This window comes from Bos indicus, chromosome 1 (genome assembly GCF_029378745.1).
Source record: "Bos indicus isolate NIAB-ARS_2022 breed Sahiwal x Tharparkar chromosome 1, NIAB-ARS_B.indTharparkar_mat_pri_1.0, whole genome shotgun sequence".
In the NCBI taxonomy this organism is placed as follows: domain Eukaryota; kingdom Metazoa; phylum Chordata; class Mammalia; order Artiodactyla; family Bovidae; genus Bos; species Bos indicus.
Genome location: NC_091760.1, coordinates 66,930,968 through 66,955,797, shown reverse-complemented (window position 1 = coordinate 66,955,797; position 24,830 = coordinate 66,930,968). Strand labels below are relative to the sequence as shown.

Below are 24,830 nucleotides of genomic sequence, written 5' to 3'. Positions count from 1 at the left end.
AAGATGAAAAGGCAGAGACCTACCCAGCAGGTAAAGGAACAGGATAAATGCCCACCAAACCAAACAAAAGAGGAAGAGATAGAGAATCTACTGATAAAGAATTCCAAATAATGATAGTGAAAATGATCCAAAATCTTGAAAACAAAATGGAGTTACAGATAAATAGCCTGAAGACAAGGATTGAGAAGATGCAAGAAATGTTTAACAAGGACCTAGAAGAAATAAAAAAGAGTCAATATATAATGAATAATGCAATAAATGAGATCAAAAACACTCTGGAGGGAACCAACAGTAGAATAATGGAGGTAGAAGATAGGATAAGTGAGGTAGAAGATAGAATGGTAGAAATAAATGAAGCAGAGAGGAAAAAAGAAAAAAAGAATTAAATGAGGACAACTTCAGAGACCTCTGGAACAATGTTAAACATCCCAACATTTGAATCATAGGAGTCCCAGAGGAAGAAGACAAAAAGAAAGACCATGAGAAAATACTTGAAGAGATAATAGTTGAAAACTTCCCTAAAATGGGGAAGGAAATAGTCACACAAGTCCAAGAAACCCAGAGAGTCCCAAACAGCATAAACCCAAGGCAAAACAGCCCAAGACACATATTAATCAAATTGATAAAGATCGAACACAAAGAACAAATATTAAAAGCAGCAAGGGAAAAACAACAAATTAGACACAAGGGGATTCCCATAAGGATAACAGCTGATCTTTCAATAGAAACCCTTCAGGCCAGAAGGGAATGGTAGGACATACTTAAAGTTATGAAAGAGAGAAACCTACAACCCAAATTACTGTACCCAGCAAGGATCTCATTCAAATATGAAGGAGAAATCAAAATCTTTACAGATAAGCAAAAGCTGAGAGAATTCAGCACCACCAAACCAGCTCTCCAACAAATGATAAAGGATCTTCTCTAGACAGGAAACACAAAAAGGGTATATAAACTCGAACCCAAAACAACAAAGTAAATGGCAATGGGATCATACTTATCAATAATTACCTTAAATGTAAATGGGCTGAATGCCCCAACCAAAAGACAAAGACTGGCTGAATGGATACAAAAACAGACCCCTATATATGCTGTCCACAAGAGACCCACCTCAAAACAAGGGACACATACAGACTGAAAGTGAAGGGCTGGAAAAAGATATTCCATGCAAATAGAGACCAAAAGAAAGCAGGAGTAGCAATACTCATATCAGATAAAATAGACTTTAAAACAAAGGCTGTGAAAAGAGACAAAGAAGGACACTATATAATGATCAAAGGGTCAATCCAAGAAGAAGATATAACAATTATAAATATATATGCACCCAACATAGGAGCACTGTGATATGTAAGGCAAATGCTAACAAGTATGAAAGGGGAAATTAACAATAACACAATAATAGTAGGAGACTTTAATACCCCACTCACACCTATGGATAGATCAACTAAACAGAAAATTAACAAGGAAACACAAACTTTAAATGATACAATAGACCTGCTGTTAAGTCTCTTCAGTCGTGTCTGACTCTGTGCGACCCCAGAGACGGCAGCGCACCAGGCTCCCCCGTCCCTGGGATTCTCCAGGCAAGAACACTGGAGTGGGTTGCCATTGCCTGCTCCAATGCATGAAAGTGAAAAGTGAAAGGGAAGTCGCTCAGTCATGTCCAACTCTTAGTGACCCCATGGACTGCAACCTACCAGGCTCCTCTGTCCATGGGATTTTCCAGGCAAGAGTACTGGAGTGGGGTGCCATTGCCTTCTCCAGATACTATAGACCAGGTAGACCTAATTGATATCTACAGGACATTTCACCCCAAAACAATGAATTTCACCTTTTCCTCAAGTGCACATGGAACCTTCTCCAGGATAGATCACATCCTGGGCCACAAATCTAGCCTTGGTAAATTCAAAAAAACTGTAATCATGCCAATCATCTTTTCTGACCACAATGCAGTAAGATTACATGTCAGTTATGAATTGCACTCATCTCACATGCTAGTCACTAAGAGTCGGACTCGACTGAGTGACTTCACTTTCACTTTCATGCATTGGAGAAGGAAATGGCAACCCACTCCAGTATTCTTGCCTGGAGAATCCCAAGAATGGGGGAGCCTGGTGGGCTGCCCTCTATGGGGTTGCAGAGTCAGACACGACTGAAGCGAGTTAGCAGCAGCAGCAGCACATGCTAGTAAGGTACTGCTCAAAATTCTCCAAGCCAGGCTTCAGCAATACGTGAACACTGAACTTCCAGATGTTAAAGCTTGTTTTAGAAAAAGGCAGAGGAACCACAGATCAAATTGCCAACATCCACTGGATCATGGAAAAAGCAAGAGAGCTCCAGAAAAACATCTATTTCTGCTTTATTGACTATGCCAAAGCCCTTGACTGTGTGGACCACAATAAACTATAAAAAATTACCTTCAAGAGACGGGAATACCAGACAACCTGACCTGCCTCTTGAGAAACCTATATACAGGTCAGGAAGCAACAGTTAGAACTAGACATAGAACATTAGACTGGTTCCAAATAGGAAAAGGAGTACGTCAAGGCTGTATATTGTCACCCTGCTTATTTAACTTATATGCAGAGTACATCATGAGAAATGCTGGGCTGGAAGAAGCACAAGCTGGAATCAAGATTGCCGGGAGAAATATCAATAACCTCAGATATGCAGATGACACCACCCTTATGGCAGAAAGTGAAGAGGAACTAAAAAGCCTCTTGATGAAAGTAAAAGAAGAGAATTAAAAAGTTGGCTTAATGTTCAACATTCAGAAAACAAAGATAATGGCATCTGGTCCCATCACTTCATGAGAAATAGATGGGGAAACAGTGGAAACAGTGTCAGACTTTATTTTTTGGGGCTCCAGAATCACTGCAGATGGTGACTGCAGCCATGAAATTAAAAGACACATTCCTTGGAAGAAAAGTTATGACCAACCTAGATAGCATATTCAAAAGCAGAGACGTTACTTTGCCAACAAAGGTCCATCTAGTCAATGCTATGGTTTTTCCAGTGGTCACGGATGGATGTGAGAGTTGGACTGTGAAGAAAGCTGAGCGCCACAGAATTGATGCTTTTGAACTGTGGAAAAGACTCTCGAGAGTCCCTTGGACTGCAAGGAGATCCAACCAGTCCATTATAAAGGTGATCAGCCCTGGGTGTTCTTTGGAAAGAATGATGCTAAAGCTGAAACTCCAGTACTTTGGCCACCTCATGCGAACAGTTGACTCATTGGAAAAGACTCTGATGCTGGGAGGGATTGGGGGCAGGAGGAATTGGGGACGACAGAGGATGAGATGGCTAGATGGCATCACTGACTCGATGGACGTGAGTTTGAGTGAACTCCGGGAGATGGTGATGGACAGGGAGGCCTGGCGTGCTGCAATTCATGGGGTTGCAAAGAGTTGGACACGACTGAGCGACTGAACTGAACTGAACAAGAGAAAAACTATTAAAAATTCCAACATATGGAGGCCGAACAACATGCTGCTGAATAACCAACAAATCACAGAAGAAATAAAAAAAACAAATCAAAATATGCATATAAATGAATGAAAATGAAAATACAACAACCCAAAACCTATGGGACACTGTAAGCAGTGCTAAGGGGAAGGTTCATAGCATACAGGTTTACCTCAAGAAACAAGAAAAAAAGTCAAATAAATAACCTAACTCTACACCTAAAGCAACTAGAAAAGGAAGAAATGAAGAAACCCAGGGTTAGTAAAAGGAAAGAAATCTTTAACATTAGGGCAGAAATAAATGCAAAAGAAACAAAAGAGACCATAGCAAAAATCAACAAAGCTAAAAGCTGGTTCTTTGAGAAGATAAATAAAATTGACAAACCATTAGCCAGACTCATCAAGAAACAAAGGGAGAAGAATCAAGTCAACAAAATTAGAAATGAAAATGGAGAAATCACAACAGATAACACAAAAATACAAAGGATCATAAGAGACTACTATCAGCAACTATATGCCAATAAAATGGACAACTTGGAAGAAATGGACAAATTCTTAGAAAAGTACAACTTTCCAAAACTGAACCAGGAAGAAATAGAAAATCTTAACAGACCCTTCACAAGCACAGAAATTGAAAGTGTAATCAAAAATCTTCCAGCAAACAAAAGCCCAGGACCAGATGGCTTCACAGCTAAATTCTACCAAAAATTTAGAGAAGGGCTAACACCTAACCTACTCAAACTCTTCCCTGAAAATTGCAGAGGAAGGTAAACTTCCAAATTCATTCTATGAGGCCACCATCACCCTAATACCAAAACCAGAGAGAGATGCCACAAAAAAAGAAAACTACAGGCCAATATCACTGAAGAACACAGATGCAAAAATTCTTAACAAAATTCTAGCAAACACAATCCAACAACATATTAAAAAGATCATACATCATGACCAAGTGGGCTTTATCCCAGGGATGCAAGGATTCTTCCATATCCACAAATCAATCAATGTAATACACCACATTAACAAATAGAAAGATAAAAACCATATGATTATCTCAATAGATGCAGAGAAAGCCTTTGACAAAATTCAACACCCATTTATAATAAAAACCCTCCAGAAAGCAGGCATAGAGGAACCATACCTCAACATAATAAAAGTCATAAATGACAAACCGACAGCAAACATTATCCTCAATGGTGAAAAATTGAAAGCATTTCCCCTAAAGTCAGGAACAAGACAAGGGTGCCCACTCTTGCCACTACTATTCAACATAGTTTTGGAAGTTTTGGCCACAGCAATCAGAGCAGAAAAAGAAATAAAAGGAATCCAGATTGGAAAAGAAGAAGTAAAACTCTCAGTGTTTGCAGATGACATGATCCTCTACATAGAAAACCCTGAAGACTCCACCAGAAAATTACTAGAACTAATCAATGAATGTAGTAAAGTTGCAGGATATAAAATTAACACACAGAAATCCCTTGCATTCCTATACACTAATAATGAGAAAACAAAAAGAGAAATTAAGTAAACAATTCCATTCACCACTGCAACAAAAAGAATAAAATACTTAGGAATATATCTACCTAAAGAAACAGAAGACTTATATATAGAAAACTATTAAACACTGATGAAAGAAATCAAAGAGGAAGCAAACAGATGGAGAAATATACCATGTTCATGGACTGGAAGACTCAGTATAGTGAAAATCAGTATGCTACCCAAAGCAATCTATAGATTCAATGCAATCCCTATCAAGCTACCAACAGTATTTTTCACAGAACTAGAAAAAATACTTTCACAATTTGTACGGAAATACAAAAAAACCTCAAATAGCCAAAACAATCTTGAGAACTGAAGGAATCAACCTGCCTGACTTCAGGCTCTACTACAAAGCCACAGTCATAAAGACAGCATGGTACTGGCACAAGGACAGAAATATAGATAAATGGAACAAAATAGAAAGCCCAGAGATAAATCCACGCACTTATGGACACCTTATCTTTGACAAAGGAGGCAAGAATATACAATGGAGAAAAGACAATCTCTTTAACAAGTGGTGCTGGGAAAACTGGTCAACCACTTGTAAAAGAATGAAACTAGAACACTTTCTAACACCATACGCAAAAATAAACTCAAAATGGATTAAAGACCTAAACGTAAGACCAGAAACTATAAAACTCCTAGAGGAAAACATAGGCAAAACACTCTCCGAGATAAATCACAGCAGGATCCTCTATGACCCACCTCCCAGAGTAATGGAAATAAAAGCAAAAATAAACAAATGGGACCTAATTAAACTTAAAAGCTTTTGCACAATGAAGGAAACGAAAATACAGCCTTCAGAATGGGAGAAAATAATAGCAAACGAAGCAACTGACAAAGAATTAATCTTAAAAATATACAAGTAACTCCTTCAGCTCAATTCCAGAAAAATAAACGACCCAATCAAAATATGGGCCAAACAACTAAACAGACATTTCTCCAAAGAAGACATACAGATGGTTAACAAACACATGAAAAGATGCTCAACATCACTCATTATCAGAGAAATGCAAATCAAAACCACTATGAGGTACCATTTCATGCCAGCCAGAATGGCTGCTATCCAAAAGTCTACAAGCAACAAATGCTGGCGAGGGTGTGGAGAAAAGGGAACTCTCTTACACTGTTGGTGGAAATGCAAACTAATACAGCCACTATGGAAAACAGTGTGGAGATTCCTTAAAGAGATTCCTCTTACACTGTTGGTGGGAATGCAGACTAGTACAGTGTGGAGAACAGTGTGGAGATTCCTTAAAAAACTGGAAATAGAACTGCCATATGACCCAGCAATCCCACTGCTGGGCATACACACCGAGTAAACCAGAATTGAAAGAGACACATGTACCCCAATGTTCATCGCAGCACTGTTTATAATAGCCAGGACATGGAAGCAACCTAGATGTCCATCGGCAGACAAGTGGATTAGAACACTGTGGTACATATACACAATGGAATATTACTCAGCCATTAAAAAGAATACATTTGAATCAGTTCTAATGAGGTGGATGAAACTGGAGCCTATTATACAGAGTGAAGTAAGCCAGAAAGAAAAAAAACACCAATATAGTATATTAACACATATATATGGAATTTAGAAAGATGGTAATGATGACCCTATAGTGAGACAGCAAAAGAGACACAGATGTATAGAAGAGTCTTTTGGACTCTGTGGGAGAGGCTAAGGGTGAGATGATTTGGGAGAATGGCATTGAAACATGTATATTATCATATTTGAAATGGATCAGCAGTCCAGGTTCGATGCATGAGACAGGGTGCTTGGGGCTGGTGCACTGGGATGACCCAGAGGGATGGGGAGGGAGGTGGGAGGGGGGTTCAGGATGGGGAACACATGTACACCCACAGTGGATTCATGTCAATGTATGGCAAAATCACTATAATATTGTAAAGTAATTTAGCCTCCAATTAAAATAAATAAATTTATATTTAAAAAAAAACATTGAATAGACATAATGATATTAGTCCTCTTTACCTTCTTCCTGATTTTAATGGAAATGTTTCTGGAGTCTGTATAATATTGGCAGTAGTATTGCTTTTTGTAATGAACTTTTATAATATTAAGGAAATTTCCTTACAATCTTAAGTAAAAGTTTTAAAATTAATAAATATTGGCTTTTGTCAAAATCAAATTTGTTGAAATGATCATATGGCTTTATTCCTATAATCTAGTAATATGGTAAACTATTATTGATATTATTTCAGATATTGAACATATATTACATTTCTGTGATGAGCTTTATTGGTTTGTGATTTTAGCATGCTTGTTTTAATATCTTAGTAATTTTAGATTCATGTTAAGTGAAATTGGTCTATAATGCTTTTTGTCTTGTTTCTGTTCAGTTTTGGTATTGAGATTATCCTAAAATTATAAAAGAATTGAATTGCTTCTCCCAATATTCTACTCTCTGAAATAGTTTGTAGAAGAATTGTTTGTTCTTTGAAGATTTGTTAAAATTCATCTGTAAAATTATCTTCAGTTTTCTAGCATCTTGGGGATATGGAAATAGGGTTAAGGAGAAAGAGTCATTAATTGTTAATGGTTTCCTCAGATTTTCCACTCCTTTTTGAGTCATATTGGCTAAATTTTATTTTTCTTCCTAGAAAATCATCCATATGTGTGTTAGTTACTCAGTCATGTTCTACTCTTTGCAACCCCATGGACTGCAGCCCGCCAGGCTCCTCTGTCTATGGAATTCTCCACACAAGAATACTGAAGTGGGTTGCCATTTCCTCCTCCAGGGGATCTTCCTGACCCAGGGATTGAACCAGGGTCTCGTGCATTGCAGGCAGATTCTTAACCATCAGAGTCACCAGAGAAGCCAAAATCATTTGTGTTTATGCCAAATTTACTGAGATAAATTTTTTGTAAAGTTCGGAGAAGGCAATGGCACCCCACTCCAGTACTCTTGCCTGGAAAATCCCATGGATGGAGCCTGGTAGGCTGCAGTCCATGCGGTCACTAAGAGTCAGACATGACTGAGCGACTTCCCTTTCACTTTTCACTTTCATGCATTGGAGCAGGCAATGGCAACCCACTCCAGTGTTCTTGCCTGGAGAATCCCAGGGACGGGGGAGCCTGGTGGGCTTCCATCTATGGGGTCGCACAGAGACGGACACGACTGGAGCGACTTAGCAGCAGCAGCAGCATAATTTAAAAAATAAAATATATAATTTTAACCACTTTTTCATTCCTAATATTGTGTTTTTTTCTTTTTCTTTCTTCATCCGCCTTAGAAGTTGGTCTTTTTTTAGTTTTCAAAGAAGTAACTTCTAGCCTTGTTGATCTTCTAATGTTTCTTTGTTATCTATTACACTAATTTCAATTCTAATATACAATATTTTCTTTCCCTGCTTTAAGATACTATTGTTTTTCTAGTTCCTCAAGGTGAAACCCTCACTCATTTATTTTTAATTTTTTAAAAAAAGAACATTTTGAGACTATAAAGTTCCCTATAAGTACCTTTTAGGTGGTACCCCAAAACTGCTGAGATATTCTTGACATTACTTAATTACAAATATTTTTTAATTTCATTGTAATTTCCTTTTAACACATAGATCACTAGATATGTGCTCCAAAGTTTCTAAGCATGTATTTTGAACTATTTTTTGTTATTCATTTATATTCTCATTGTCTATAGTCATATGATGATTAATAAAATATGATTTCTTTTAAATGTGTTCATTTGTCCTAGTAGAAATTAATTTCATAAATGTTTTACATTCATATTCTTGAAAGTATACCTGCTTTTTATTTTTATATTGTAAGATTCTACATATTTACTATTAGAACAGGCATATTCAGTCTTTCAAGGCAATAGAAATAAAACAAAAATAAACAAATGGGATGTAATCAAACTTAAAAGTTTTTGCACAGCAAAGGAAACCATAAACCAAATGAAAAGACAACCTATAGAATGGGAGAAAATATTCACAAATGATGCAACTGACAGGGCTTAATTTCCAATATATTAGTATTCTTAATGTTCCAAACCAAAGAACCCAATTGAAAAATGGGCAGACGATCTAGAGACATTTCTCCAAATAAGAAATACAAATAGCCAATAGATACATTAAAAGATGCTAAACAAAGCTAATTATTAGAAAAATGCAAATCACCTCACATTAAACAGCCATCATTAAATGGTCTACAAATAAGAAATGCTGGAGAGGGTGTGGAGAAAAAGGGACCCTTCTACACTGCTTGTAAGAATGTAAGTTGGTGCAACCACTGTGGAAACCTGTATGGAGGTTTTTTCAGAAAACTAAAGACAGAATTACAATATGATCCAGCAACCCCACTCCTGGGCATATATCCAGAGGAAAACCATAATTCAAAAAGATATATGCACCCCTATGTTCACAGAAAGCATTATTCAAAATTGCCAAGTCATGGAAACAATCTAAATGTCCATCAAGAGATCAATGGATAAAGAAGATATGGTACATATTTACAATGGAATACTACTCAGTCATGAAAAAGAACAAAATAATGCCATTTGCAACAACACAGATGCAACTAGAGATTATCATACTAATTGAAATAAGTCAGAATAAAAGAGACAAATACCATACAATATCACTTACATGTGGAATCTAAAAGATGACACGAATCGACCTATCTAAGAAACAGAAACAGGTACTTTGTCAGTGCTAGTATTATGTGATAAGCAAAATAAACAAGATCACAGCCCTCTTGGAGCTTATAAGATAATAAATCAAACAACATATAAATTTGTAAATGACAACTGATATAAAGAAGATACTGCTCTGAAGGTCTATAACAAGGGGGATTTGATCTTGTCAGAAGAGTCAAGAAAGACTTTCTTGATCAAGTAAATCCTGGAATATAATCTAGAGAATAAATTATCTACATGAAAAGAAAGATATATTTCTAGCTGAATAGAGAGTTAGTGTAAGTCCCTGAGGTAGGCAGGTAGGTAGGACTTCTGTGTCTAGAGCTGAGAGGTGTGGGTGAGAGATGCAAATTTACAAGTTATATGTATACAAGTATTGATTGCAAAAGAAATATAGAACTTATCTGAGGAAAGATTATAGAATAAAAAGAAAAAAGGACCTAGAATTAAGCTTTGAGAAACTTCAGCTGTAATAACTGAGTAGAAGATTATAAACCAGCAAAGAAAAGACAGAAAAGTGTCTTGAAAGAAAGGAGAAAAGCCAGTAAGGCATTATGTCACAGAATCAAAAGAAAATGAATAACTTAATAAGAAGGTGATTTCTGTTAAATTATGGTGATTTGTGTTAAATAATGGTGTTATTTAACACAAATAAATTTTTATATTTTGTTATTTAACACAAATAAATTTTTAAATTTTTATTTATTATAAATAAATAATGGTGTTATTTAACACAAATAATTTGTGTTAAATAATTTATGTTAAATAATGGTGATTTCTGTTAATAAAAAAGAAGCAATTCTATTTAAATTTTAGGTCGTAATCAGTGTGGTTCCATTGTGAATTCTTACTTTTCCAATTACTCATGCTTATGTATACTTACTTAAAGTATTCATCAGAAGACCATTGTTGTCATGATGTTTATTCTGACCAGCCACTATCTCAGGAATCCTGCACTGTGGCATGATAGACATGGTAGGATGTTCTGAGATATAGTTCCCTGGATCAGGAGAGGATTTGCACTCTTCATCTTCTGAATCACTGGAACTGTCCTCACTGCTTGAAGATGATGAGCTTTTGGAATCTGATGAACTATCACAACTACTCATCTGGTCCATTAGACTAGCTTCTGCTTTCAGTTCTGAAAATTAAACAGAATTTAACAGTTAGGTCAAAATAATGTTAACTATATATTTAAATATATAGTTAATAAATAATGTTAACTATAAATATTAAATAAACATAATAAAATTTGAACGTGTCAGTTTCTAATAAACTTGATGAGGAATAAATAATGTATACATTCACAGCATTTTATGATTTTATTTAAAAAGCTCCTCTACTAGTACAAAATGAAAAGTAAAACCCCACTTCCTACCCCATCCTCAAGTTCTTTTAATCCTACTCTCCAGGAATAATCACTCCTAACAGTTTCTTGTCACCATATATGTTTTAAAATTCTGCTTGGAAAATGGCATTTTAGATTTTGACACCCAATTCACCTGTTGTTAGAGCTTGAATGTGGTCTTTGTTATCACCCAACCAAGAGTTTTCTGAAGGGGTAGGTTATAAGATATCCTGACTATGCTATTCCTCCTCTCGTCCTTTCTGAGGTCTCTAACCAGATTACCTTCCTCTTTTCATCTTTCAGAGTTCTCCTTTGGTTGTCTTTTGCATTGTTTCCTGGGTGTATAGTTTTACTTTGTGGGAAGAAGCAGAAACAGATAAGTCTATGTCATCTTGTCCCACAATACATTTTAAAAGACTGAACTTATACAGAGTGTGTTTTCTACCAAAACAAAATAAAATTTAAAAGTTATAAATGGAACCTAGATAATCTTAAAATATTTGAGAAGTAAATGCTCTTCTGAAAAACCCATGGATCAAGGAAGAAATAAAAAAGATTTTAGAAAATACTTCTAATTAAAAGAAAATGAAACCACAATTTATCAAAATCTGTGGAATAAAAATTAAGTACATTTTGGAAAAAAATTTAAAACATTAAATGATTATGTTGGGGGAAAAAGACGTTTCAATTAAGTGAACGAAGCTGTACGTAAGAAGCTAGAGAAAGAAGAGCAAAATTAAACAAGCAGAAGGAAAAAAAATTAAGAGCAAAAAACAAGAAAGAACCAAAAGAGTGAAAATATATGAAACGAAAATTGATTGCTTTTAGATAAATAATGTTGATAAAACTCAGCTGGGTTTATCAAGAAAAAAGACACTAAACATGAATTAGAGAAGGAAATGGCAACCTACTCGAGTATTCTCGGTTGAAGAATCTCATGGACAGAGGAGCCTGGCAGGCAACAGTCCATAGCGTCGCAAGAGTCAGACATGGCTTAGTGACTAAACCACCATCACCAAACATGAATTACTAATATAAGGAGTCAAAGAGGTGACAGCACTACAGATCTTACAGCATTAAAAGAATAGGAAGGAAGATTGTGAACTACTTTATGCCCATAAACATAGTAAATTAGATGAAATGGATCAATTCCTTGAAAGGCACAAACTACTAAGGTTCACTCAAGAAGAAACAGCCTAAATATCCCTAAAAATTAGGTTGTAGTTATAACCTTCCCCACACCCTGCACACAAATCTCCAGTGACAGAAGACTTCACTAGTGAATTATACTGGTTATTTAAGGGAGAAATAATACGAGCTTGATGCAAATTCTTCTGTATAATTAAGAAGGAAGGAATACTTTCCATTTCATTCCATAGGGCCAGAATTACTGATACAGAAATTCAACAGAGACATTACCAAACCAAACCAAACCAAACACCCAATGTCCTTTATGAACCTGGTCACAAAACTTTTAAGCAAAATTTTAGTAAATCAAATTTAATAATATATACCAGTGGTTTTCAACCAGCTACAATTTTCTCACCTAGGAAGACATCTGGGAATGTTTGAAAACATTTTTGGTTGCCACAATGGGGGGCAAGTGGTGATACCAGCATCTACTGGGTAGAAGCTAGAGAGGCTGCTAAGTACTTTACAATACACAAGTCAGCGCCTGACCAAGCACCATCCAATTCCAAATGCCAATATTGCTGAGGCTGAGAAGTGCTAATATTTAAAAGGACAATATATAATGACTAAGTGGGATTTTCCAAGGAATACAAACTTTTAAAAATCAATCCATACAGTTCACTTTGTTAAAACCTGAAAAATAAAAGCCATCTCAAAACAGCAGAAATTTCAACAGTAGTTCTTGACAAAAAAAAAAGGAAAAAAACTTTCAGCATCATAGAAATAGAAGTTAACCTGATGAAGGACATCTAGAAAGAACTTACTGCTGAAATCATACATAATTGTAAAGAACTGAAATCATATGTAACTCTAAAGGACTGAATATATTCTATCGTCAGTAACGAGGTTTTCCACTTTGACCACCTCTAGTCAATGCTGAATTGAAGGTTCTACTTGGTACAATAAGTTGTGAAAAAGAAGTAAGTATCAACAGATTGGAAAGGGAGAGGTAAAATTGTCATTATTTACAGATAACATGACTATAAATGTAGAAAATCTTAAGTTACCTTCAAAAAAAGTTCAAGAATAATGAGTTTAGCAAGGTTAAATATAACAAGGACAATATACAAAAATCAGTTTCATTCCAATCCCCAAAAAAGGCATGCCAAAGAATGTTTAAACTACCACAGAATTGCCCTCATTTCACATGCTAGCAAAGTAATGCTCAAAGTTCTCCAAGCTAGGCTTCAACAGTACATGAACCAAGAACTTCCAGATATTCAAGCTGGATTTAGAAAAGGCAGAGGAACCAGAGACCAAACTTCCAACATTTGTTGGATCATAGAAAAAGCAACAGAATTCCAGAAAAATATCTACTTCTGTTTCACTGACTACGCTAAAGCCTTTGAGTGTGTGGAACATGACAAACTGATGAAAATTCTTCAAGAGATGAGAATACCAGGCCACTTTACCTGCCACCTAAGGAACCTGTTTGCAGGTCAAGAAGCAACAGTTAGAACTGGAAATAGAACAACAGACTGGTTCCAAATTGGGAAAGGAGTATGTCAAGGCAGTATATTGTCACCCTGCTTATTTAACTTATATGCAGAGTACATCATGCAAAATGCTGGGCTGGATGAAGAAGAAGCTGGCCTCAAGACTGCAGGGAGAAATATAAATAACCTCAAATATGCAGATGACACTACCCTTATGGCAGAAAGCAAAGAGGCACTAAAGAGCCTCTTGATGAAATTGAAACAGGAGAGTGAAAAAGCTGGCTTAAAACTCAACATTCAAAAAACTAAGATCATGGCATCTGGTCCCATCATTTCATGGCAAATAGATGGGGAAACAATGGAAACAGTGAGAGAATTTATTTTGGGGGGCTCCAAAATCACTGCAGATGGTGACTGCAGCCATGAAATTAAAAGACAGTTGCTCCTTGGAAGAAAAGCTATGAAAAACCTAGACAGCATATTAAAAAGCAGAGACATTACTTTGCCAACAAAGGTCCATCTAGTCAAAGGTATGATTTTTCCAGTAGTCATGTATGGATGTGAGTGTTGGACCATAAATAAGGCTGAGTGTTGACGAATTGATGCTTTTGAACCATCAAAAGAAGTCTTCTTCTTAGAAGACTGTTGGAGAAGACTCTTGAGAGTCTCTTGGACTGCAAGGAGATCAAACCAGCCCATCCTAAAGGAAATCAATCCTGAATATTCATTGGGAAGACTGGTGCTGAAGCTGAAACTCCAATACTTTGGCCACCTAGTGTGAAAAGCCAACTCATTAGAAAAGACCCTGATGCTGGGAAAGATTAAAGGCAGGAGAAGGGGACGACAGAGGACGAGATGGTTGGACGGCATTGTCAACTCAATGGACATGAGTTTGTGCAAGCTCCAGGAGATGGTAAAAGACAGGAAAGCCTGGAGTGCTGTCGCATGGGGTCGCAGTCAGACATGACTGAGTGACTGCACAACAACATAGATAATTTTGACAAAATATTTGAAGGACCTGTATGCTGAAAACCATAAAGCATTTCTAAAAGAAATTAAATATTTAAATAAATGGAGAGAGATACTGTGAGGAAAAAAAAACTGTCCATATATACGTGGGTCTATTTCTGAACTTTTAATCTAACACATAGATCTATTTGTTTATATTTATGCCAACACCATATTGTCTTGTCAGCTTTATAATAATTTTGAAATCAGGAGTTTTAGTCTTACATCTTTGTTCTTTTCTTACAAAGTTCTTTTGGGTATTCTAGGACTCTTCCATTTTCACAAGAATTTTAGAATTAGCGTCTCAATTTCTTACAAAGCTTGTTGAAATTTTTATTGGGATTGCACTGAATTGTTTGCCATTTCCTTCTCCAGGGAGTCTTCCCAATCCAGGGATCAAACCCACGTCTCTACATTGACCGGTGGACTTTTACCACTGAGCCACTAGGCTCAATAATATATCTATATATTATATGTATACATCATGCATATTATCTAAATATATATATTATATATACATGTACACACATACATTATATATTATATAGATAATGATATGTATATATCTATGTATATTATACATCTATATATAGATAGATATGTATATATATAATGGAATACTGCTCATCTATAAAAAAAGAATGAAATAATGCCATTTGCAGCAATATGGATGGACCTAGTGAATTAAGTTAGAAAGAAAAAGACAAATACCAAGAAATTTGTATGCAGGTCAGGAAGCAACAGTTAGAACTGGACGTGGAACAACAGACTGGTTCCAAATAGGAAAAGGAGTTCGTCAAGGCTGTATATTGTCACCCTGTTTATTTAACTTCTATGCAGAGTACATCATGAGAAACGCTGGACTGGAAGAAACACAAGCTGGAATCAGGATTGCCAGGAGAAATATCGATAACCTCAGATATGCAGATGACACCACCCTTATGGCAGAAAGTGAAGAGGAACTCAAAAGCCTCTTGATGAAAGTAAAAGTGGAGAGTGAAAAAGTTGGCTTAAAGCTCAACATTCAGAAAACGAAGATCATGGCATCCGGTCCCACCACTTCATGGGAAATAGATGGAGAAACAGTGGAAACAGTGTCAGACTTTATTCTTCTGGGCTCCAAAATCACCACAGATGGTGACTGCAGCCATGAAATTAAAAGACGCTTACTCCTTGGAAGGAAAGTTATGACCCACCTAGATAGCATATTCAAAAGCAGGGACATTACTTTGCCAACAAAGGTCCATCTAGTCAAGGCTATGGTTTTTCCTGTGGTCATGTATGGATGTGAGAGTTGGACTGTGAAGAAGGCTGAGCGCTGAAGAATTGATGCTTTTGAACTGTGGTGTTGGAGAAGACTCTTGAGAGTCCCTTGGACTGCAAGGAGATCCAACCAGTCCATTCTGAAGATCAGCCCTGGGATTTCTTTGGAAGGAATGATGCTAAAGCTGAAACTCCAGTACTTTGGCCACCTCATGCGAAGAGTTGATTCATTGGAAAAGACCCTGATGCTGGGAGGGACTGGGGGCAGGAGGAGAAGGGGACGACAGAGGATGAGATGGCTGGATGGCATCACTGACTCGATGGACGTGAGTCTGAGTGAACTCCGGGAGTTGGTGATGGACAAGGAGGCCTCGCGTGCTGCGACTCATGGGGTCGCAAAGAGTCAGACATGACTGAGCGACTGATCTAATCTGATATTATATCATTACACATGGAATATAAAATATGAATACAAATGAGCTTACCTATAAAACAGATACAGATTCATAGAGAACAGACTTGTTGTTGCCAAGGTGGAGTGTGGGAGAGGGATGGATTGGGAGTTTGGGATTACCAAATGCAAACTATTATATATTATATATATATGTGTAACTGAATTGCTTTGCTGTATACCAGAAACTAACACAACACTGTAAATCAATTATATTTCAATCAAATAAATTTTTTAAAAAAACCCAATGAGATACCACTACGCATCTTATTAAAATGAATCCAAGCTTTGATATACATTAGAAAAATGTAAAATCATACAACCACTTTGGAAAACAATTTGGCAGTTGCTTAAAGAGTTAAATATACACCTACCATATGATCCAGCTATTTCACTTGTCGTTGTTCAGTCGCCCAGTCGTGTCCGACTCTTTGCAACCCCATGAACTGCAACATGCCAGACCTCACTGTTCCTCACCATTTCCTGAAGTTTGCCTAAGTTCACGTCCATTGCATTGGTGACACTTACCAGCGACGTCATTCTTTGAAGCCCTCTTCTCCTTCCCCTCAATTTTTCCCAGTATCAGGGACTTCTCCAATGAGTCAGCTGTTCATATCAGATGACCAAAATACTGGAGTTTCCACTTCAGCATCAGTCCTTCCAATGAGTATTCAGGACTGATTTCCCTCAAGATTGACTGCTTTGATATCCTTGCAATCCAAGGGGCTCTCAGGAGTCTTCTCTAGCACCATAGTTTGAAGGCATCAATTCTTTGGCATTCTGCCTTCTTTACAGTCCAAATCTCACAACTGTACATACCACTGAGAAGATCATAGCCTTAACTATACAGACCTTCGTTGGCAGAGTAATGTCTCTGCTTTTCAACACACTATCTAGGTTTGTCATAGCCTTCTAGCCAAGAAGAAACTGTCCTCTGATTTAATGGCTGCAGTCACCATCCACAGTGATTTTAGAGCCCAAGAGGAGGAAATCCGTTGTGCTATATCCACCTTTTCCACTTCCATTTGCCATGAAGTAATGGGGTCAGATGCCATGATCTTACTTTTTTTTAATACTTAGTTTTAAGCCGGCTCTGTCACTCTCCTCCTTCACCCTCATCAACAGGCTCTTTAGTTCCTCTTTGCTTTCTGCCATTAGAGTGGTATCATCTGCGTATCTGAAGTTATTGATGTTTCTCCCACCTATCTTGATTCCAGCTTGTAACTCATCCAGCCTAGATGTTGTGCTCAGTGTAGAGGTTAAATGAACAGGTGACAGCAGACAGCCCTGTTGTACTCCTTTCTCAATCTTGAATCAATCATTTGTTCCATACAGGGTTCTAACTGTTGCTTCTTGACCCACATATAGGTTTCTTAGGAGACAGGTAAGATGGTCTGGTATTCCCATCTCTTTAAGAGCTTTCCATAGCTTTTAATGATCCACACAGTCAAAGGATTTAGCATAGTCCATGAAACAGAGATAGATGTCTTTCTGGAATCCCCTTGCTTTCTCTATGACCCAGCAAATGTTGGCAATTTGATCTCTGGTTCCTCTGCCTTTTCTAAACCCAGCTTGGACATCTGGAAGTTCTTGGTTCATGTAATTCTGAAGCATAGCATGCAAGACTTTAAGCATGACCTTACCAGCATGGGAGATGAGTGCAACTATCCACTGGTTAGCACATTCTTTAGTACTACCCTTCTTGGGAATTGGAATGAGGACTGACCTTTTCCAGTCCTGTGGCCACTGTGGGGTCTTCCAGATTTACTGACATATTGGATGCAACACCCTGATGGCATCATCCTTTAGGGTTTTAAATAGCTCTACTGGAATTCCATCGCACCCACTAGCTTTATTAACAGTAGTGCTTCCTAAGGTTCTGACTTTGCACTCTAGAATGTCTGGCTCTGGGTGACTGACCACACAATCGTAGTAATCGGTTCTTTAAGATATTTTTTGTACAGTTCTTCATGTATTCTTTCTATCTCTTCTTGATCTCTTCAGTGTCAACTAGCTTTCTACCATCTGTCCTTACTATGCCCATAAGGCCTTCTTATCTCTCCATGCTATTCTTCGGAACTCTGTATTTAGTTGGATGTACCTCTTCCTTTTCCCTTTGCTTTTTGCTTCTCTTATTTCTTCAGCTATTTGTAAAGATATCCTCAGATAACCACTTTGCCTTCTTGCTTTTCTTTTTCTTTAGAATAGTTTTGTTTGCTGCCTCCTGTACAATATTACAGACCTCTGTCCATAGTTCTTCAGGCATAGTTAACTAAATTGAATCCCTTGAATCTATTCATTACTTCCAGTGCATATTTCACTTCTACATATTTACTCAAGATAAAATATTTGTCTTTTCAAAAATTTATATGTGATGTTCATAACAGTTTTATTTGTAAAAACCAAAAACTGGAAGCAACTCAAATGTCCATCTTCAAGTTGAGCAGATAAGCAAATTGTTGTCTATCCATAAAGAAGACCACTACTCAGCAGTAAAAAAGGATTGAACTATTGATAAATGCTTCAATAATGGATGATTATCAAAATAATTATGCTTAGTGCAAAAATCTAGACATAAAAAAAGAGGACATACTATATGATTCCACTGATATAAATGTCTAAAATAAACAAACCAATGATAGTGACATAAAGCAGATCAGTACTTACCTAGGAATGGATGGGGTGGGGAGGACTGGCATAGCGGTATTACAAATGACCAGGCAGAAACTTTTTAGAGTGATAAATAAGTTCACTGTCTTGGTTGTGGTTGTAACTTCGGGATGTACAAATATCAAAACCTAACAGACTGTAGTTTAAATACCTGAAGATTTTGTGTCAGATATACCTCAATAAAGCTGTTAAAACATGTACAAACACATGCACAAGTGATACTACATGGCTTCTGAGCCTGTGTAATTAAAAAAATAAAGATTTCACCTCCACACTTCCTTTCTCCTTTCACTCTCTCTCAACACTTATTCTTGGAACCTAGCCACTAGGTTGTGAGGAAACCTAGGCCACCTGGAAGGGCTATGTGTACTCTAACCATTAGCAACAAGAGTTCTGAGATTTTATTTTCCTTATTGTTTGTAAAGTGAACACTAAAATATTAGGGATCTAATACTATACTGGGCTTAGGAGGGGGCAAGAGGAAACAGTGATATATAAGTTATGAAGGCTAAGTGTAGAAGCAAATAAACTTTGGTGATCAGGATCTTGCTCCTACCACATTTAATTACAATAACACAAACACCCAAACTGCAGCTAGAAAAGAAATAGATATATAAGTTTCCTTACTTTCAAAGGGACTGTACTTCCCTAGAAACACCTTCCTGCTGAGAAGTGAGCATCAATTCAGAAGAACTTGCCTGCTGCTTTGGCTTCCTACATTTCCTCACTTCACTATTGGTTTGGCGACATCTTAGACATCTATAGTCTGGCTATACATAAAAAAACTTCAACAGGAAGATGCTGTGAAGACCTGAATTTGAATCATCATAACTGTCAAAGAGAAGAAAACTCCAATTACATGTATTTGAACTTGTTCCTCTGAATAATAAATAATAAATACTTGTTCCTCTGAATAATAAAAAATGTAAATTCTGTTATACATAGGCTCATGTACATAAAATCATTAAACTATGTTCTTCCCCTAGAAAAATCCATAATTAAAAACATGTTTTTAGAATATTATGGTTAGTTTGCTTGTCAATTAAAATGAAAGATTTCACTTAACATTTATTAATAATTTCTTATAAAGGGACATTGCATTCACATATATTTTACCTCTTTCAATATCGTCCATCGGAGATGCTGGGGACATCTTGTCTTCGGATGGAGAATGTTTTATAAGATTAGGAGTCCTAGCTGAATTTCGCATTTGTTGCTGCTGCTGTTCTATTCGATACTGAATTTTACTGCTTCCTTCAAACCTGCCATTAAGAATAGCAAAAGGTCAAAACCAGTATGATGACTGCAATATAACAACAATTTCAACTTACAAAGCTGCTAAAACTGACAGCTTGTTCTTTATTCTGCTGCTGCTGCTAAGTCACTTCAGTCGTGTCCGACTCTGTGAGACCCCATAGACGGCAGCCCACCAGGCTCCACCGTCCCTGGGATTCTCCAGGCAAGAACACTGGAGTGGGTTGCCATTTCCTTCTCCAATGCATGAAAGTGAAAAGTGAAAGTGAAGTCGCTCAGTCGTGTCCAACTCTTCGCGACCCCATGGAGTGCAGCCTACCAGGCTCCTCCGTCCATGGGATTTTCCAGGCAAGAGTACTGGAGTGGGGTGCCATCGCCTTCTCCGTGTTCTTTATTCTAGAGATCTTTAAAATGACATTCAAAGATTAAAGTATTAATTTAATTCATTATATAACAAATGTTTATTGAGCCCGGCTATATACATGGCATACACACAGGTTCACTGAAGGATACAAATGTGAATAAAAACAAAACCACTGCTCCAAATCAAAGACATAAGACATACACAAATGACTGAAATAAAATGAAATTATACATAAGTATACAAGAGGTACAATATATTCCATAAATTTTGAAACTTTCATCCTGTTAAAATTAAATCACTCCCACATTTTTCATTTTCATTTAAAACATTAAGACATGTTACTAAAGAAGATTTGTATACTTTCCTTTCAATACTTTTAAGAAAAGAGTATGTATAAATAATACAGTTATGCTTTGACTTTGTTGCTCCCATTTCCAGTCACCAAATCCTGCTAGTTCTTCCTTCACAAAGTATTTAGAACTTCACTTTTCTCTTCATTCCTACTCTCAAGAATCATGGTTTATGCATTTTTCTGTTTCCCACATGGTTTCATTTAAATCAATTTGCTTGGGATATTTACATTGCAAAACAAGAATGTAAGCATGTCGATCCCTGCTTAAAAGAACTTGAATACAGTATATAACCACCCCCAATAAGACACTGTACTAATTTCATAGTTAATATTGAAAGCATTAGCTCACCTAACTCTAGCTTCTTCCAGCCTCATTCCCCGTTTCTAATATTGGTACACAAGCAAAGAAACAAATTTCTGCTCTATTCAAGTAAGTCTTATTCATAGGTTCCAAATAATTCAGATAAATTCCTACCTTGATTATGTCCTCATGTTCTCTCTGATAATTAAATCAGTATCTTCTAAACTTTTCTACCAATAAAAATCATCTGAGAGGAGAGGATAATTAAAAAAAAAAAACAAAAAGCTTCCTAGGCCTCTTCCCTGATCAGTTGAGTTTGGGAACTCATATGTTTAACAAACACACAAAGGTAATTCTTATCACCAAATATGTTTGGGGAAAACAGTCCTAAATTTTATCCTCCTCTTAAGGTACATCAATAAGAGCTCCCTTAATGCTCTGGTGAACCATAACTTCTCCCTTCTTTTAATTCCTAGAACAAGTTTTGTCTATACTATTAATATTTTTATGGCTTTTAGAGCATAGCCCTTTATGCTACATGTTAATTAATCTACTGCCTATCCCCACCCCACCCTCCAAAATCTGAGTTTTTTTAATGCAATTATATGTTAACCCAATTAAAATGTAGAAGTTTTGAGGTTACTATTTGTATTGGAAATTCTCCCTTTTCTTGCTTCACGTTTTCTAGGTGCTTGATAAAATTTTACTAACAATAATGATATTATTTGGAGAGTGCATAATGACTCCTTTCAGTCCAGTTCTACAAACATATCTACAATAGAATAAAGATATAACTAAATATAAGAAAACATTTAGAAACAAAAGAAGCTTTTATATATCATAGGGAGAAATGGTAAAAACTTCTGGCTAAAGGATCTTCATCAAATTTAAACTTGCAAAAAAATCAAAACATCTTGCACCACATAGAAAAATCCTTATATAATAATGTGACTTAATCCAATAACTTTTTTCATTGACATTTTCTTAGCAATTTATGTGTTGATAAAATATTTCTTTCATTAACCACATACCTTGTTTTTTTTACAGTGATGTTGCTGCTGAGTTTTTCTAGACGACATTCCCCAGTATCATGGTTAATAATCAAAATGCATTCTTTTAAGTAAGGTTTCTTTGAACCTTTGAAAACAGTTACTGGTGCAGTTGAACCCTGTTTAAAAAGTTTATTATTATTGAAATTTTTCATAGAAATTCAGTTAAAAGAGACTGAGATCTTCACTTCCCTGGTACCTCAGCTGGCAAAGAATCCGCCTACAATGTGGAAGACCTGGGTTTGATTCCTGGGTTGGGAAGATCCCCTGGAAAAGGGAACAGCCCCACTCCAGTATTCTGGCCTGGAGAATTCCATGGACTGTATAGTCCATGGGGTTGCAGAGTCAGACACGACTGAGCGACTTTCACTTGAGACCTTCTGTCTTTTTCAATCTATATTGTACTTCAAGTCACCTAAGTTAATTACCTTAATTTACTACTCTAGCAATAAGGATTATAGTAAAAAACACAGATGAAGAGAGACTGACATCTCAAAATCGCTGTCTTGAGGAAAGAGACTAGAGGAAGTAGTTGTACTAAGCCAGTAAAGATTTGTTTCATAAATCTTTGTAGATTTGGTCTACAACAGGCAATTGGGATTCAATTCTAATACAGCCAATATACTTTACAATAAGGGGACAAAAGTTCTGAATTATATTCCCTACCCCTCTTCTTCCTTCTTTAATTTGTCAAATCTGAAATCTTATTAAAGTGGTGCTCCCCTATGCAGATTAAGTAAAATCAATGTATCAAGAAACATGTTGCATTAAACCAACTGATTAATTTTAGCACCCTTAAAAGTGGGCCAAGTAGACATTATATGCCTCATGATGTAATATAAAAGAAAGTACAAGGCACCATCTACAAAGCATTCTTGCCTGAGAAAAAAAAAACAACTTACAAAGAATCTAATTCTCATCAAGCCTTTAAAAATAATTACCAGCTTATAGGAAACATGAGGAGAGAGAAACAAGTTACATAATACCAGACAGAAGTTATTTGAAATCCAGAATGTGGGTATATCCTCTAGAACAATTAATCTGGCTTCTCCAGCAAACTGATGTCATAATAGAGGTCAGGGAATTTTACAGAATAAAAGAGATAAGAAACATAATATCAGAATGCAATATAGGAATATAAAATAGGTAAACATGAAATTGGATTAATTAGTCTTAATAAGGAGCCATATCCATTAAAGTCCTGATTTCAGTTTCTTGCAAATGGAGACATTTAAAACCTTAAGTGAGATCTTGGTCATATTTTATCTTCAAGATTATGAAAATTACTGATAAAACATGTGCAGAAGTCCACATGGTTTAAAATATGAAAATCTTATTTATTTATAAAGAGATATCAGTACTAGCCACAATAAAAAGAAAGAGAGAGAGACTCTAGTACAAAAAGCAGCAGCTGAAAACTGGCAGTTGATAAGAGGTCTTAATCATGGGATTTCTCAGGGTTTGTATCTAGTTTAAAGATATCATCCTTCCTCTATAATTTTCATTAAAACAAATGTGCATAGAAGTCTTACACATAAAATTTACCTTAGGAAACCAGAAAACTAAGAACAACAAATCATGGTCATTTTGTTTTGTATTAGAAGATGTTAACTTTCTTGTAATACTTTATGTAAAAATTCATTGGAATACTTTTTAATACCTGTCAGAAGTGCATTACCTCCTAGGAGTAAAATAAAAATGCATTTATAATCGAATGGAACAAAGGCTCCTATAACAGGACTTTTACTGCAGCAACTTACTACTGTGCATTAATTTGCACTAAATTTCAATCCAGATAAGAAAACATGTAAAAACCTATGCATTTACTTCATGGCCCATTGTCTCCCAGAGGTGAACACAGGTCTTTATTTTGTGTAACAGTATGAAATATTTGAAACTCAAAAACCTGTGTTTTATTTCAACTTTAGTGAAATAAGGTATAGTATTTACAAGTGTAAACTCAGTAATCTGTTTTAACATTGTACTTTGATAAAGCAGCTCTTCTCTAACTTCATTTTAAAATACGCAGATGCTCTTCCATCTTCCATCCCAGTGTATCTATCAAGCCAGATAAATCACTATTAGCTACTGTCTGTAGGCAATACACTAAGAGAGCATAGGACATCCTGCAGGCTCACCATGTGCTGTGGTTTGTGTTGGACACTTGCTATTCCATTCTCATAGCGATCTTAGGTGGTGGGTATAATTATTGCAGTTTTACAGATAAGAAAACAAACTCAGGACTGTTAAATAATGAACTCAGGATAGCATGGCTGGTGAGCGAAAGGAATGCTTTTTGTGTGTGGTTCTGAAAGTTCTTATGAATTTTAAAAAATTACTGAGTATTTTACTATAGTTTATTTTTGTTATCTATTTAGGAGAAATACTGCTGCTTCTTTGCTTTACTGTTTTTATCCCATATGACTCACTCTACCTATATTCGCATTAATCTCTTCTACTTGCCTACAGCATATCTTATGTAGACTGTGCA

At 36.3% G+C, this 24,830-nt stretch overlaps 1 protein-coding gene across 2 annotated transcripts in view; it reads right to left on the bottom strand.

Moving 5' to 3' along the window:
- EAF2 (ELL associated factor 2) overlaps positions 1-24,830 on the bottom strand; it is a 61,308-nt gene that overhangs the window by 15,743 nt on the left and 20,735 nt on the right. For both annotated transcript variants that reach the window (XM_070798740.1, XM_019954074.2), the window contains exons 3-5: positions 22,322-22,458; positions 20,136-20,281; positions 10,536-10,793 (exon numbers count right to left, since the gene is read on the bottom strand). In XM_070798740.1, coding sequence (XP_070654841.1) covers positions 10,536-10,793; positions 20,136-20,281; positions 22,322-22,458 — 541 coding nt within the window. The remainder of the gene's footprint in view (positions 1-10,535; positions 10,794-20,135; positions 20,282-22,321; positions 22,459-24,830) is intronic.